Source organism: Mixophyes fleayi, chromosome 2 (assembly GCF_038048845.1).
Source record: "Mixophyes fleayi isolate aMixFle1 chromosome 2, aMixFle1.hap1, whole genome shotgun sequence".
NCBI classification, from domain to species: Eukaryota; Metazoa; Chordata; class Amphibia; order Anura; family Limnodynastidae; genus Mixophyes; species Mixophyes fleayi.
The window spans coordinates 143,286,156-143,301,023 of record NC_134403.1 but is presented as its reverse complement, the minus strand read 5'-3'; the positions used below and the strand labels follow the sequence as shown (position 1 = coordinate 143,301,023).

Below are 14,868 nucleotides of genomic sequence, written 5' to 3'. Positions count from 1 at the left end.
AGTGCACTTGATGCCATTTACTTTTTGGACACCTGTCTTTAAGACCATTGACTGAAACTCCATGTACAAATTCAGTGCCTAAAACAGGAAATTAAGGACAATAGCTTGCATTAAACGACATAACGCGGTTATAGATAATTTTAGACATGCCATAAAATATTTAACATGCAGAATAAAGAATCAAATTTTATTTTAGAATTAGCAACAAATTAAAGGGACACTCATGGCAAACATATCTGGGCTGTTCTCAATGCATTTAACTACATGTGCAGGTAGACTTACATGTCCTACATATTAAAAAAACATAAATTAACTTTTTTCAAACTGCAAAATTACAGTTGCATGGATGAGAAACTGTCCCTCTCTTTTCTTGGCAAGTCTATCTCCTTGACTTGGGCAGGAGCCAGCGGCTGACCAATGTACTTCTCTCTCTGCTGGTGTCCCACTTGTGGACTAATGGACTTTGCCTCCAGAGAAACAAGATGATATTGCAGTTATAGGCCCCCATTTATTTTCTCAGCACTACATGCAAACTGCTTATTTCTTACTAGATACCCCACCCTTACCTAAGCCTATCCAGCGAAGTAGGAGTACAATAGCTAGACTCCTTGCTACGTGCAATGTATTATCACCACTTATATCAGCAATATGACATTTTATTGCCATGGCAGCTGAGCAATACTCTGTTGGTCACTTATCACTTCAAAACACCCATTGTGCTCAAATGAGTATGTACCGAAGGGGAGGGCCCGCCAACAGGGCATTGGCCCTTTGATAAAACAAGTCCTTATGCCCATCGTCCTGGGTGCCCATATGCTAAGAACACACCAAAATTGAAAGCCACTTCCATCCCCAACACATGGCACTGCACAATCTATAAGTGCAGTCAATATACAGAGAAGGCATGTTCCCTGCTCCCATGAAGGTGATAATAAACACTACTGAAAAGGGGAACATTTAATTTACTTAGATGCCTTATTAAGTGTTTATGACATTACACTTTCCTATAATATTGTTCATTTAGTTCTGTACAGAGTTATAATTTTCCCCAGCATATATTCAAAGCTTACATATTCCAACTGGAGGGGAGTTACACTTATACTGCCATGCAGATGCTCTCAATTAATTTGTTTTGGTTTGTTTTTCTGACCCTTTTTATAATCTCTATTCAGAAAAGCCATCCAAAGTTCAAGCTTTGAATTTGAGTTTAATTAAATTATAAGCAGTTTTTGTGGATTTCTATGATTTGGTTGGATGGTGGGTGTAAGGTATATGCTTTTCAATAATACTGTAAACTTGTATTGGTTTTTAAGACTTTAAAGTGTTTAATACAGTTCAACGATTAGCTCCCATCCTACCACACGGATTCCTTTTGAGAAAGCATTCCCCTAAAACATCTGGCAGAGTGCACCAAAAATGTTTTAGATGCTGGGACAGGGTGCAGCAGCTCATTAAGATTCTTTCCCTACTGCGGTAGTTCTGATCATACCAGAATCCAACTATCTATTGGCCTGAGCCCAAAAGGCACTGGAGAGGAGGACATACAGTTGATTGAAATCATATATGCACCTGCAAGGATACACATTACTCATGATTGGAAATCTCCACAACTATCTGTCTGCCAAGTCAGTCAAGTGATCAGTTATCTCTTGAGGGAAATTTCAGGCTGCATTCAGCACTATCATAAGAATATGGGCCTAGTGGCTTGACATTATGATCTGGGGGATCTACCTGTACTGCCATCATGAGTAAGAGTAGGACTGAGACCTAGAGAAGATTCACGATGCAGAGTCTTAGTATGCAGTCCCCTCACATAGACAAACCACAAAGTATGGCCTGGATTGCATGTGGTTTAGGGGTTTGCAAACCACCACACACCTGATGTGATTTTCAGATCCAAACTGCAAGATTTACTACCCTGCGGTGTGGAAGCTAAAAACTCAAAACACATCCCATGTGTGGCACTTAGACAAACCACAAAGCATGGCCTGGACTGCATGCGTTTTAGGGGTTTGCAATGTGAAGGGCCTGGTAAGGTGAACCCAGGCATGAGCCACCCCCACCAGGCTCAAATGTGAGAAATATAAATAAAAAGTCCCCTCCCTTATATTACAGTGCATAGCCTATTCAGCTTTGGACCCAGTCCTCTAGATGGGGAAATAGGAAGGTCATGTCTCTGCACGTAGACCGTGCAGGCCCAATGCAGAGTAGTACTGGGGCTCCCATGGTATCCCGGAAAGAGGGCTTTTAACCCTTTAATAAGCAGACCACACAGTCTAAATCCATTCTGGCAGGGTAATTGGCTTAATGTGTGTACTTGTGAATTTAGAAGAAGCTCCTCTAGGGCAGAGACTGATGTGAATGCTTACATATACTCTGTAAAGCTCTGAGTAATAGGTTATGTATAAATAAACGATAATAATAACAATACATATTTTAATGAAAAATACTCACATGTAACCTCGAAACCTGCTCAAATCATTATTTGGCTTCTCATATTCAATAACACTGTTAAAGTTCATTGGGTCAAATTCAGATTCCTGAAACAAACAGAAAAATATAGACATAGTCTTAGACCTATTGTTGGGAAAAGCATAAGAAGTCCTGCTGCTTCAGATGGGTAAATTAAATCTGTCTTGTATATAAATAAAATGATGGAAACCATAACAAAAATGATTGAAGGAAAATACCTTAACATCTAGGCAATATAAATAACTTCATATTCTAAAACAGTGATGGGCAAAAGATGGCCCTCCGAGCCTTCACCTGTGGCCCCCAGCTCCTTCCTGCTTTATTGTCAGATTTGTTATTTATAGCTTGTAACACTTGTTTAAAATGCCTGCTTATATGTTATATATACAAAGATTGACAACTGGAAGTGCCACTGTTGCCTAGCGTACTATATTCCAAGGTAAATAATATACCAGCAGCATCCAAAAATGTAAAATAGCTCAGCCTATTTGCAGTCTAAGATTTTAGATGTTAGACTCTGGATTTCTGTACAACCAAAATTTTATACATGTACTCTTTCCTGACCAGGTCAATTTTAATATTTTGGGATACATCTGTTTCACCAGGGCAGATTTTCCATTCTATCCAAGCACAGGAGCTCAGAGCTAAAGGTTACAGACTGCTATTCAACATTAAAGACAGTACTGCTGCCTCCAAAATATATTGGTGGAGAAATTGGAAGGCAGTGGGGGTAAAAGCAAATGCATTCAACAAAACAGTGGACAGATACCTTTATTTTAATTTTTTTTTAGTTTGTAGGCACTGAAACAACCAGCACAAGCATTGTGAATATTGTTCTATTGTGTGATTTCTCAAACAATAAATATTATCTAAACTGACATGTGTAACATGTGATTAACAATCCAAGGTTGTGCATGTAAAACACCAAGCACCAGATACCACAAATTGCACTCTAAAACCAACTCTATCTTTGTCTTTGTATGAACCAGTTATGTTTTAGGATTGCCACTTTTTAGTATTTCTCATGATGGATTTTGGAAATATTTCATGTCTGGAAATGTACAAAAGCATGGTAATTTTAACTATTGCATTTAATTGGTTATGTAACATATAAACATTATTAGTATTTCAACCATGTCACATGCACAATGTTTGTGGACTAAAAATGATTTAGATGAACTGTAGTATATAAAATAATCTACATCTCATTATATATATATATATATATATATATATATATATATATATATATATACACACACACACACACACACACACACACACACCTATATTTTAATGCATGTTTTAACAGGTATTTTTTGCACATTATGTTTCTCCTGTAATTTTTATACGGAGAGAATTTACGATGCAAGGGAAATGTTTTATGTACAACTATGTTTTTACGAGTGGTACCATCTGACTCATGCGAATAAGTGCAAAGAACAGAGGACAGAACAAAAAAAAAAAAAAAAAAAGTCGCATTTTATGTTTTTTATTTCTTTATTTACAAAATTATAACTACAAGGACCACTTGACTAAAATAAAAGTTGCCTAAAGGAGTCACAGATAACATAACTGCAGCTTCAGAATCCGCTCATATGGCAGAGCCTAAAATTTTTCAGGTTATCAGGACATGAGATATTTCATATAAAGTTGTTATTGTGGGTAATCTTACTGAAAATCAAAGCAGTCAGCCTAATATAAACACATCAAGCAGAGCATGGCTGATAATAGAACAGCTTGTACACAACTGCACAGTAAATATAAATAAAAATGCCAAACATCTGTGTCATACACATATATACACACACAGAGAAATATACACACACACACACACACACACACACACACATATATATATACAAATAGACACAAATTAAACATTTTCCAGGATAGAAGATCCACACAGAAGTACACAGGTGCAAATACAAATAAGAAGGACATGCACAAAAATATAGAGACAAGCACAAAACAAATGTATCTTAAATTATAGATAGCACAAATACATAAACACTGGTATTGTGAGCGCTAAATACGTATACATGTATTTTATATTTATATGCATGCACTTAAGGCCATTTTATCCAACACTAATGAAAGCATGCAGAGGAGTATAGGGATCCAACTTATTAGTTCTAATGGCCCTATACTCACAGTACTTTCGACACAGACTACTCCATTTATTGTGTACACTGTAAGCGAACACAAGGGGGGGGTCAATGGAATATTCTTCACTGACCCCACCTCCGCTGGCCATAAGCATTAGATACCATGCGCTGTGTGCTAGTTTGCATTTGCCGGGTAGCATCAGTGTCATTTAAACAAGGGTAACCATCCTAAGATTATGTTACCTGGTCTGTTATAATATGCATACTATTATAGCATTAACATAACAGTTGAGGTAATGCTGCGACGGTCACCAGAATGGACAAGAGACTTGAGGAATATCGAGAATTTAAAGAGTGGTAGTATAAATTGGTTTATGAAGCGCGAGGCGGATATGCAGCAAATGGGACATGGTTTTTAGTGATCAGTATTCTGGGCGACAACCAAATATTTTTCAATGTATAAATTAAGAAACAACCATGTTATCCAACCAATGAAGAGGTAAAAGTACCTCTTCGACAACAATATCCTTTGCTGAAAAACTGCCATGACATAAGTCTCAATTTTATAACAAAGCTAAAAACAGGGAGCTGACAGGTCTAGATGCACAGTAAGCCTGAATCTTGGGATTTATTGTAGAAAGATTTTCCCATGGCACCAAGTAACGCAAACCATTCGTGCCAAGCAGTGGTGTCAGAACTTTTCAAAGCATTTTGCAAATGTATTTTTAATCCAGTTTTAATTCCCACTAGTTGACCATTACACATGTGATTACTATAGAAATAATTATTAAAGTATTAGCATAGTTTTGAGGATTAATTAACACTTACAACATAAACATTCAATGTGTTTTGTAGTGCATCATTCATATTTCTGTAAACAGGGGCTATGAATACTGGTACAAAGCACCAATAGATTACACATGAATTTTGTTTAAAAGTCCCAGTGGATGCCACATTGTAATTTGAGAAACGCATCATATTTTTTTTAAAAAACATTGTTTACATTATTTTTAATTTCTAGTTCTCGATTTGATTTTTCCCAGCTATAGTTCACATTGTAGCACATTAGATAAATAAATGGTGGTAATGTAAATTGCTTTATTTCACATTATTAGGACAAGTCAAATTTACCATTCAAATTAACAAAACTACTTAAATTCTAGGAATGCGAAACATGTGTAATTAAGGTCTTCTGTAGATATAAATTTCTAACTTCGTAGCCACAAAAGTTGGATGGGAAACTTTATACAATTGCACCTTACATGATCTGCAAAGTTGTGAAATTAACGTTTTTTCCCCCCTAAAAACTTGAGGCCTTTAGCAAAAAAGACACATACTTGGCAAAAAGTTGTATCCATAAACAGATTTTGTTGGAATGGTCTATGTAATGATTTCAAAATGGTTTTTTTTGGTTGTTTGTTTTTTTAAACTGAAAAGTAATAGAAGGAAGAAGTTTGTTAACTTAATTTTTCATTGAATGCGAAAGAGATCCATGGAACTTTCGCTCAGAAGTTGTACTGGGGACAGATCTAGTAAAAGAATTTGAGAATGCACGAGAAACACATACGGCTATTGTTAATACTTTGATCACTCTTTCTTCATCCTATTGAGTCAAAATGCATCGGCATGAGGTTTAGCGTATTGAACCTCACTCACTCTGACTGGTCCACACTAATGGAATGGATGGAATAAAGACACTTTAATGTCTCCTATTCCCTGGTTGTAACCCAAAATGTTGCCCATTGTGTTTTATATACATACCCATATTGTTTTTAATCTGCTATATATAATCCCAATTAAATTGATGAAACACTGAATAATTTTTTTTTATGTGCACTATAAATCTGTGCCTGAGGAAAGAACAGGCTCTTGAAAGGGTAAACCACACATGTCCTATTCCATTCACTTACATTTTCCATACTATCACTTCTACCACTGTAAATTGTGGTGAAGAAGGGAAAGTTAACAAGTTCAGGAGCTGGAACAGAGTACACTAGATTATTATCATCTTTTTATAAAGCACTAGTATATTAAATAGCATTGTACATTAAGGGGCCTATTTATCAAAGATCTCCCCCCTGTAATTTAGAGGTACATCCCCGAAAACTGCTGTTTTTTCGGAACGGCTGTTCATGTGTTGATTTTTAATACATATGAGAAACTTTTCAATCCGCATCTATGCGATGAGGATTGAAAAGTTTCTACAGAAAAAAAACGAAGAGTCATAAATAGACCCTTAAGGGAGTTATGACACAAACAAACGTTAAATTACATGGAACAGAAAGTAAAGATGACCCTGGCCAAATGAGCTTACAATCTAAGAGATGTGGGGAACAACCAATACATAAGGCAGCAGAATAACAATTGTAGCTGTTGGTGGGTATAATGTGTGGCTATTGTAAAGCAGAAACATTATCAGCTATCAATATTAAAAGCAGCCATTGGGGATTAGCATTTCTTTGTAGATGCCAGTGGTGTGACACAGTAGGAATGAGCAGAGACAGTGAAAGGCGAAGATATGAAAGATGAACCAGTCACTGTAGGCTTTTGCGTTTTGCTGTATAAGCACTAATGTGGAATCATATGCCAGCTTTTAGTAGACGTGTGCCTGACATTTTCCTTTAGCAGCATGCTAGACATAGAACGAGAACACGTTTTCCCATGTTTGCAGAAGTTATAGCGGCAAATGGGACTATAGGTTAGTCCACAAAGAGGAACAGAAATGGCAAAATTAATACCAGTTGAACTGGGCAGCATGGTGGCTTAGTGGTTAGCACCTCTGCCTCAGAGCACTGGCGTCAAGAGTTCGATTAATGACCATGGCCTTCTCTGTGTGTAGTTTATATGTTCTTCCAATGTTTGCGTGGGTTTCCTCTGGGTGCTCAGGTTTCCTCCCACACTCCCAACATATTCTAGCAGGTTAATTGGCTGCTACTAAACTGATCTTAGTCTGTCTGTGTGTGTGTATGTTAGGAAATTTAGACTAAGCTCAAATGGGGCACGGACGAATGTGAGCAAGTTCTCTGTACAGCGAAATTAGTACCACTATATAAATAGCTATGATGACTGGATGCAGTTGGTTAGCAGAAAGGTATTCCATTAGATCTTCAGAACAACCCTGTGTATGGCATGGATTGCACACTTGACTAGTTTATATTTGTGAGAAGGTGAAATGTGGAAGGTAGGGCACAGAGCTGATATAATGTGCAGTCATCTAACTGCTGTCTGTGTGTCACTATTGCTCAATATATAGTTTTTAAAAACACACGTACAGAAATTTTAAAAGCTAGTCTGCCAAATGATAATGGTTTTTAGCACACATTTTCACGTACTCTTTTGCTGCCTCGTTATTGCAAAACCAGTGAACTTCCTTGCAGCACTTGTAACGGTTGTTTGCCGATTAATTTGCATGGCATTGTGTTTTGTTTGGTCTTGGAGTACATCATTAGAACATCTAGCTATATCAGGAGGGTTTCGAAAATTTCAAAATCTTTTCCATTTGGCACAGAAATGTCACCATGGTGTTTGAGTGGCAAAGGAGCATACAGTTGAATTCCTATAGGCCCAATGGAGTGATAAACACTTTTTCCCTCTGTCCCGCTCTGCTTCGAGCAACTGCAGGTATCCTTTGCCCAGTCCAAGGTGGAGAGCAAATTGGTCATGTACAATGACTTTTTCACCTGGGAAATTGGGGAAGCATCTCAGTGGGTGCAGTTTAACTTGCAGAACCACAACCAGCTGTCCCATTTCTATACCAGCATGATGAGCTCTACCCAGGAGTTATGACTCCCTGAAATTATAGTTAAGAAGAAATACTGCTCTTCAGTGTGGATATTGAGAGAGATTTGGTGTACCAAAGGTGAATGAGCGAGAGATACAGAGAAGAACAGAGAGGAGGGAAGGAGTGAGGGACACAGAGAGGAGGGAAGGAGTGAGGGACACAGAGAGGAGGGAAGGAGTGAGGGACACAGAGAGGAGGGAAGGAGTGAGGGACACAGAGAGGAGGGAAGGAGTGAGGGACACAGAGAGGAGGGAAGGAGTGAGGGACACAGAGGAGGGAAGGAGTGAGGGACACAGAGAGGAGGGAAGGAGTGAGGGACACAGAGAGGAGGGAAGGAGTGAGGGACACAGAGAGGAGGGAAGGAGTGAGGGACAGAGACAGAGAGACAGAGAGAGAAGTGCGAGACTAGTTTGGGAAAGAAGGTTTAAGACTCTCAAACACATTATTACTCTGCACCAGAAAGCATCTGTCAGATTAATATAGTACATGGAGGCAAACCCAATAATATTCAGAATGGAAAAAAAAAATAGAATAGAAAATAGAAATAGGTCATCATTTTTTCATGCAGTGTAAAAAGTAATTCCATTCTGTTATTTTAGACTTCAATGTTTAACTCTGTGTTTAGTTGATAAGTATATTACACTAGTAATTTAATTAAATATACTGGGAATCAAGCATACTATGGCTATCTTCCTGCATATGACAAACTTTCTGAGAAGAGAGAGGCCAGAAGTTACTGGGGGAAAACAGCAACCAGTTTCAAATAACTGTCAGATGTTCATATTAATGCAAAGCATACGGGAAGCACATTCACATGCTGCACACAGACTACTATTCTGAAGTCTAGCTGATGATATGAGCAAAACATTCCATAAGTAGTTATGGGTGCGGTAGCAAAACACTTGCAATACAGAAAAAGCATTGATGTCTCTCTCACAATGTGAATCCTGTTTAATAGTTCGGTAAACTCCAATTGACTGGAATGTAGCTAGGTGGGACACAGTTAAAATTGATGTTTTGACAACACTCGCTTCTTGTTCTTTCCAGTAATCATTAAAAAATAAATACAAAGTACTATCTAGTAATTAGCAGGGAAAAGTAAATGTCAATTTAAAATTATAGTACACACAAAGAAGTTAATCTTAAGTTTTCCCACCACCACAACTTTTTTCAGCAATGCCTGATTTATGCAGCCTAGGGCACCAGATTTTCTTACTAGGTATTTTCTTTTTTTTTGTCCTGGAAGACGGGTGCTGCCTGACTCAAATCAGATTGCTGTTATGCTGCCTGTCAGCGTGGGCCGGGTTCTCAGTCTGGTCTTGTGAAATGTGCTAATCCTTATAAACACAAGAACCGTGACTCACACTAGCAGGCAGCATCTGATTTGCTGTCAGGCTGCTTGTCATGTAATGGTGATTAAATGTTGTGCTGTACCTTATTTGGGGGAGGGACATCAGTCCATCGTACTGTCAGTGGGTAAGTGCTGCGTGGGTGACAAGGAACAGCTGGGGGGGGGGCATTAAAAAACAAATTTACACTTTCAACCTGTCACTTGAAAGCTGCTTTAAGGACGTCATTAACATTTTCAAATGCTGTAGATTCTACTGGCTAATTAGTTCTAAATAACTTCAGCATGTATAGGCTCAAGAATTTGTTAAACCTGTCACATGCACACACAATATTGGCCAATTGGCTTGATATTGCAGCATGCAATAGCTCAGCTTCTGGCGGTGTTTTAGTTACTGCCTTTCACAGTAATAGGTTCATTGATCACTGTTCTAGTATGCATATTTCTTCAACCAATTAAATTTTCATAGCTGGGCAAAAAAACAAACAAAAAACCCCCCACACTGGTAATATTTGGCATGGTCCATGTTAAACACCACTATGTATAACCTCATGGTTGCTTTTATCAAATGGTAGCTGGTAGGGGTGCTCACATCAATACAGTTTTTTGCTATAGAGGCTATACAGTCCCTTATATGGGATAGTAATCATTCGTATTTTAGTTCATAACATCAACACCCACAAGTTTTAGGAGTAATTTTTCCGGTTCTTCAAGCCACTCTTAGTGTGAGATTGAATTTATTTTAGTACTATGAGAGATTGGTGACCTCTGCGATAATATACAGCCTACCATGGGCTTCTGGCAGTAAGTCACCCAACAGTGGCGACTGGCGAAGACAGAAAATCCATTTGCTTAGTGTAAATTAAACAAATTTGTACTGTGCATGCCCACAGATTTACTTTCATCTGACACTGGCACCTTCTTGCAACTGGAGAGGCAGGACTGAAGAAAGGAAGGGCGGTCTAATATGGCAGAATACAACAAGGGCGTGTTTGCATAACTGCAAACAGATATGCCTATCAGTAGCCTTATCAATGGTGGATGCCTGAGGGCTGGTGCAATAATTAAATGAACATGGCAATTCTTCACAGTGATCTGTGTTTGCAAACAATGGCCCTGACATTCTTATCATAATTACATCTTCCATAATCCTCTGCAAGCTGGCAGTTATAGGAGTTGGAGCCTGGGAACAGCTGGATAGCTGCAGGCTGCAACAGGAAGACATAGGGACAATGATTTGCTTGCATCACAAACCAACCACGCCAAATCATAACAGATCCGAAAGCGTATTCCAGACTGCAATACACCAATAGTTGTTTCTATCTGCTGGGTGCAGTAACCAGTTTTTTTTTATCCACTTTGGCATTAATCTTATAATTGTTTTTTAAAAGCTAACAATGTACAAAAACAGCATAACCTGGCATTGAAAAAAAAAAATCTTCTATTCCCTTTTTAACCTATACTGGATGGGGTGGATTCCAGGTATTCTTCTGAAAAGCAAAGGAGGTGAGCTTTCCCTTTGCTTCTTTACATATGACCTCCCCTGTTGGGGATGATGCTGCTCACACACACACCTTGCTCTCTTCTTTTTTTGTCTCTCCTACTCACTTCTGTTGCACCTAAACTGGCGATATCCCTGCCACTCGCTCCAAAGACATCCCCCTGCTCTTCTCCTGCCCTGCAAGTTTTACCATCCCTCATAACAGCAGTGGAAGTAGTGGCAGGCTCCCTGCTGCGATCATGACGCACCAGGGATTCCTCGCTGGGGCTTGACCTCTGAAGGATCTGCTCCAATACATATAATAACCCTTGTTTTTTAAGTAACTAATGCTCTACAAGAGGAGCTCCTAAGAGCAGTTATTTTGTAATGTATGAAGGTTTTGGATAGCACTTCAGAACATGCTGATGTTATACAAGTTAGAATACTTTATCTGCTATATTCATTTCTAATATTATAAAACATGTTCTTCTGAAATATGAGCCTTTCTTCCACTCTGGAATAAAAGAATCCTCATAATATACAGAGAACTTTGATCACGGTGTGAAGTTCCTGAAATGTATGCTCATGTACAGTGATAATTGTTATAGGTTATGAATACCTGCTGTGCACAGCCCCATTATTTTTAAAAAACAATGTTGTCTACACCCAGAAACCAGCTGGCTACAAAGTGTTCCACGAATCCGCCCTGAATTTTCCACTGCTTATCAATTATGAGCTCAGCATATTTCACTACAAATCAACACAAACACATTTATCAGTTAAGAAAAGTGCTTCCTTGAAAATCCGGAAAAGCGAAAAATAACAAAAAGCATGGATAAATAAAAACAGAAGAAAAAAAACAAAACAGGTAAAAGGTTTTTTTTTTAGTCCCAGTAACAAGCCTAGGTTGTGTTGGATTTTGTGCAAGAAACAAACACCACGACACATTTGCAGGGGTGACACAAACAGGGGTAATAGAAGATGTATATTGTAAACTAAAAGATAGAGGTCTCATACTTCCTCATGTAAAGTGAAAAACCAAGGTTCTAAAATAAAACTGTTGAATACTAAAGTAAAGCTAGAGGAATGTGTTCATGTTTTAATCACATGTTTACACAATCTAATATATAAATGCTTAGTGGCGTCTGTCTGTCTGTGGAAAAAAAAAAACAAGTTGCAGCGCCACCTGCTGGGCAGAGTTATACACTGACCTACTAAATTCTTAGTGTGTGTGGGAAAAAAGATTCAAAAAGGGCTGAAATTTGGTAGGGCTTAAACTCATTTTCGTGAGGTAATTTTACCTCATGAACACACATGTGTAGAGGCGTGCGTTAGTGTGTGTGTGTGTGTGTGTGTGTAAAAAACTATTTTCTCAGAAAGGGCTCATCCAATTGACCTGAAATTTGGTATACTGACATTATTTGACAAAAAAATTAGAATAGTCAAGTCAGTTAACTTCCATCACCCCCCCTTCCCCCCGTGGGAGGGGTAGTAAAGGCTAAATTTACGAGTTGAGGCGTCAAACTAATTTTCGTGAGGTAATTTTACCTCATGACCACACATTAAAAAGGCCGCTTGCGTCGGGAAGTAACGCTCTTCCCCTGAGGAGGCCTGGCCTAGGTCCAAATGCATGACAAGAACCTTTTTAAGAAATGAAGTAGCTTGACTTGACTAGAATGCATGAGTATCATGCACGGGTTAACTTGTCATGATATATGGCTTGATATAGATTCTGAACAGACATGTCAATCAGTGTGAAAAGTATAGCTTTTTAAAAAGATTTAAAGATGCACAGGTCAGTAAGGCCATAGTTCATAGGGCTCATAGAAATCTGTTTTTGTTTCGTTATCCTGTCATGTTACTCATGCTTTCTCAAAAGGCAAATATGAAAAGCTCACTGAAGATAACAACCATAGTGTGATGCTAACACAGGCATACTCCTGATAGTCTTCTAATGGTGTCTGAGGCTAGGTACACACTACAGGAATTTTCAAACAATGTGTTATCTATAATGATTTTACCAACAACTGGAAAACAAAAAAAAAAAAAAAAAAAAAAGAATCAGCTTAAGATTCATGTGTACACACTATACATGTTTTACCTTCAGATCTGTGCTCTTCATCTGTCGATAATCATTGGCTGAAAAGATCATGACTCTAAACTCTATGGAGATCCTGATCCTGCATACACACTGCAGAACTGGAACCACATTGTTCCATCGTTGCACGACATTTTCAGTTCAGTTTGAAAATTAAATGAAACTATATAATGTGCTTTCGAACGATAATCGTTTCTCGTTGCAGGGTACACACTACTGCGATATTGGACCAATCCATTGTTTTATCGTTTAATTGGTCCGATAATCTGCTGAAAACACTGTAGTGTGTACCCAGCCTAACTTATCAGATACCTCTATGAAACGATTCATAAGTGTGTTTGTGGGAATTAAATTGTATAGTATTATGGATGGTTTTTGCAAAAATTCCCATATAGAATCGAGTTAATTATTTACTCCCTACTTAAATATTTTTGGAATAATTAATATGAGAAAAACAAACCTATGTTTGTTACCGTTAATAGTGTTATTCGTTAAACCTAACCAGGACCCCATTAAAGGTGTACATGGCCCTTTTTAAAATAATGTAACAATTTTTCTTACCAGCTCTGTGAACCTCTTTACTACTTGTCTTTGCTTCAAATTGGTTTCCCCATCCAGGTTAGCAGTTTCTATGTGACAAAGCCCATCTGGATCACTGGAGGAGAGCAGAAGTATATCAGCCGGGATGATCTCATTGCACCGCAGCTGGACAAAGTCACCAACTTGCACTTCTTTCCAGTATCTCTCCACATATTTCCTCGCACTCCTGAGGGAATAAAACAGAAAATGTTTGGAAGCTTGTAGAAATACTTCAAGGGGCTACAAAGCTGTACAGTAGCGGCAAATCAATGGACAGAGCAAGAGAATCAGATGTAAAAATATTGACGTTTGTAAGGCATTTTTCATCTGAAGGCCAGATATAGGCTTTTGCTTCCATAAGAAAAAAACAAAAAAAACAAGAAAAAAAAATCTTTTAATAGCGAACACATTTCAATGATTTTCATCTGTTATCGCCATTCTGAGGTGACTGTAATAGAAATACTTTTCTGTAGCGATGCAGGGATCCTTGTTAAACAGCTGTTGGTATTTTATATATATTAATTTTATTTTAATTGGCAAAAGGTAAAATAAAAAAAATTCCATCATCACCATTTTCACTGACAATAGAGCTCTTCCCCTTTTGATAAATATGCCTACAAAAGCTGCCAACTCTCCCCGATATGGAAGCCTTTTTTTTAACCAAACTGCCCTTATTTTGGACTTATATAGAAATCTTTATTGAAGCGCTCCTCTAAAAGCATTTATATTGTTTACAATTCGATATAATCATACTCACTTGGTATTTTTTCTGTTAGTAAGGACACCAACATTTGCTGTATATTATCAAGATAACTAGCATTTTGCCATTTTATACCCAAATAAAATGTAGAAAGATAAAATACTTGTTAAAATATTTTTAAATATAATAAAGTCAGGTGTTCAGACGCCTTAAAAGAAACAAATGGTCTGGCTGAGCAATGTTTAAATGTATTGGAGGATTGGATCATTTGCGTAAGGAAGCCAATTTAAAAGGGATCATGG

At 37.9% G+C, this 14,868-nt stretch overlaps 1 protein-coding gene across 1 annotated transcript in view; it reads right to left on the bottom strand.

The window, feature by feature from the left end:
- Nucleotides 1-14,868, bottom strand: part of ATP10A (ATPase phospholipid transporting 10A (putative)) — a 102,826-nt gene that overhangs the window by 51,243 nt on the left and 36,715 nt on the right. Inside the window, exons 2-3 of the mRNA XM_075200115.1 lie at nt 13,849-14,053; nt 2,455-2,540 (exon numbers count right to left, since the gene is read on the bottom strand). Of these exons, the coding sequence (XP_075056216.1) occupies nt 2,455-2,540; nt 13,849-14,053 (291 nt within the window). The remainder of the gene's footprint in view (nt 1-2,454; nt 2,541-13,848; nt 14,054-14,868) is intronic.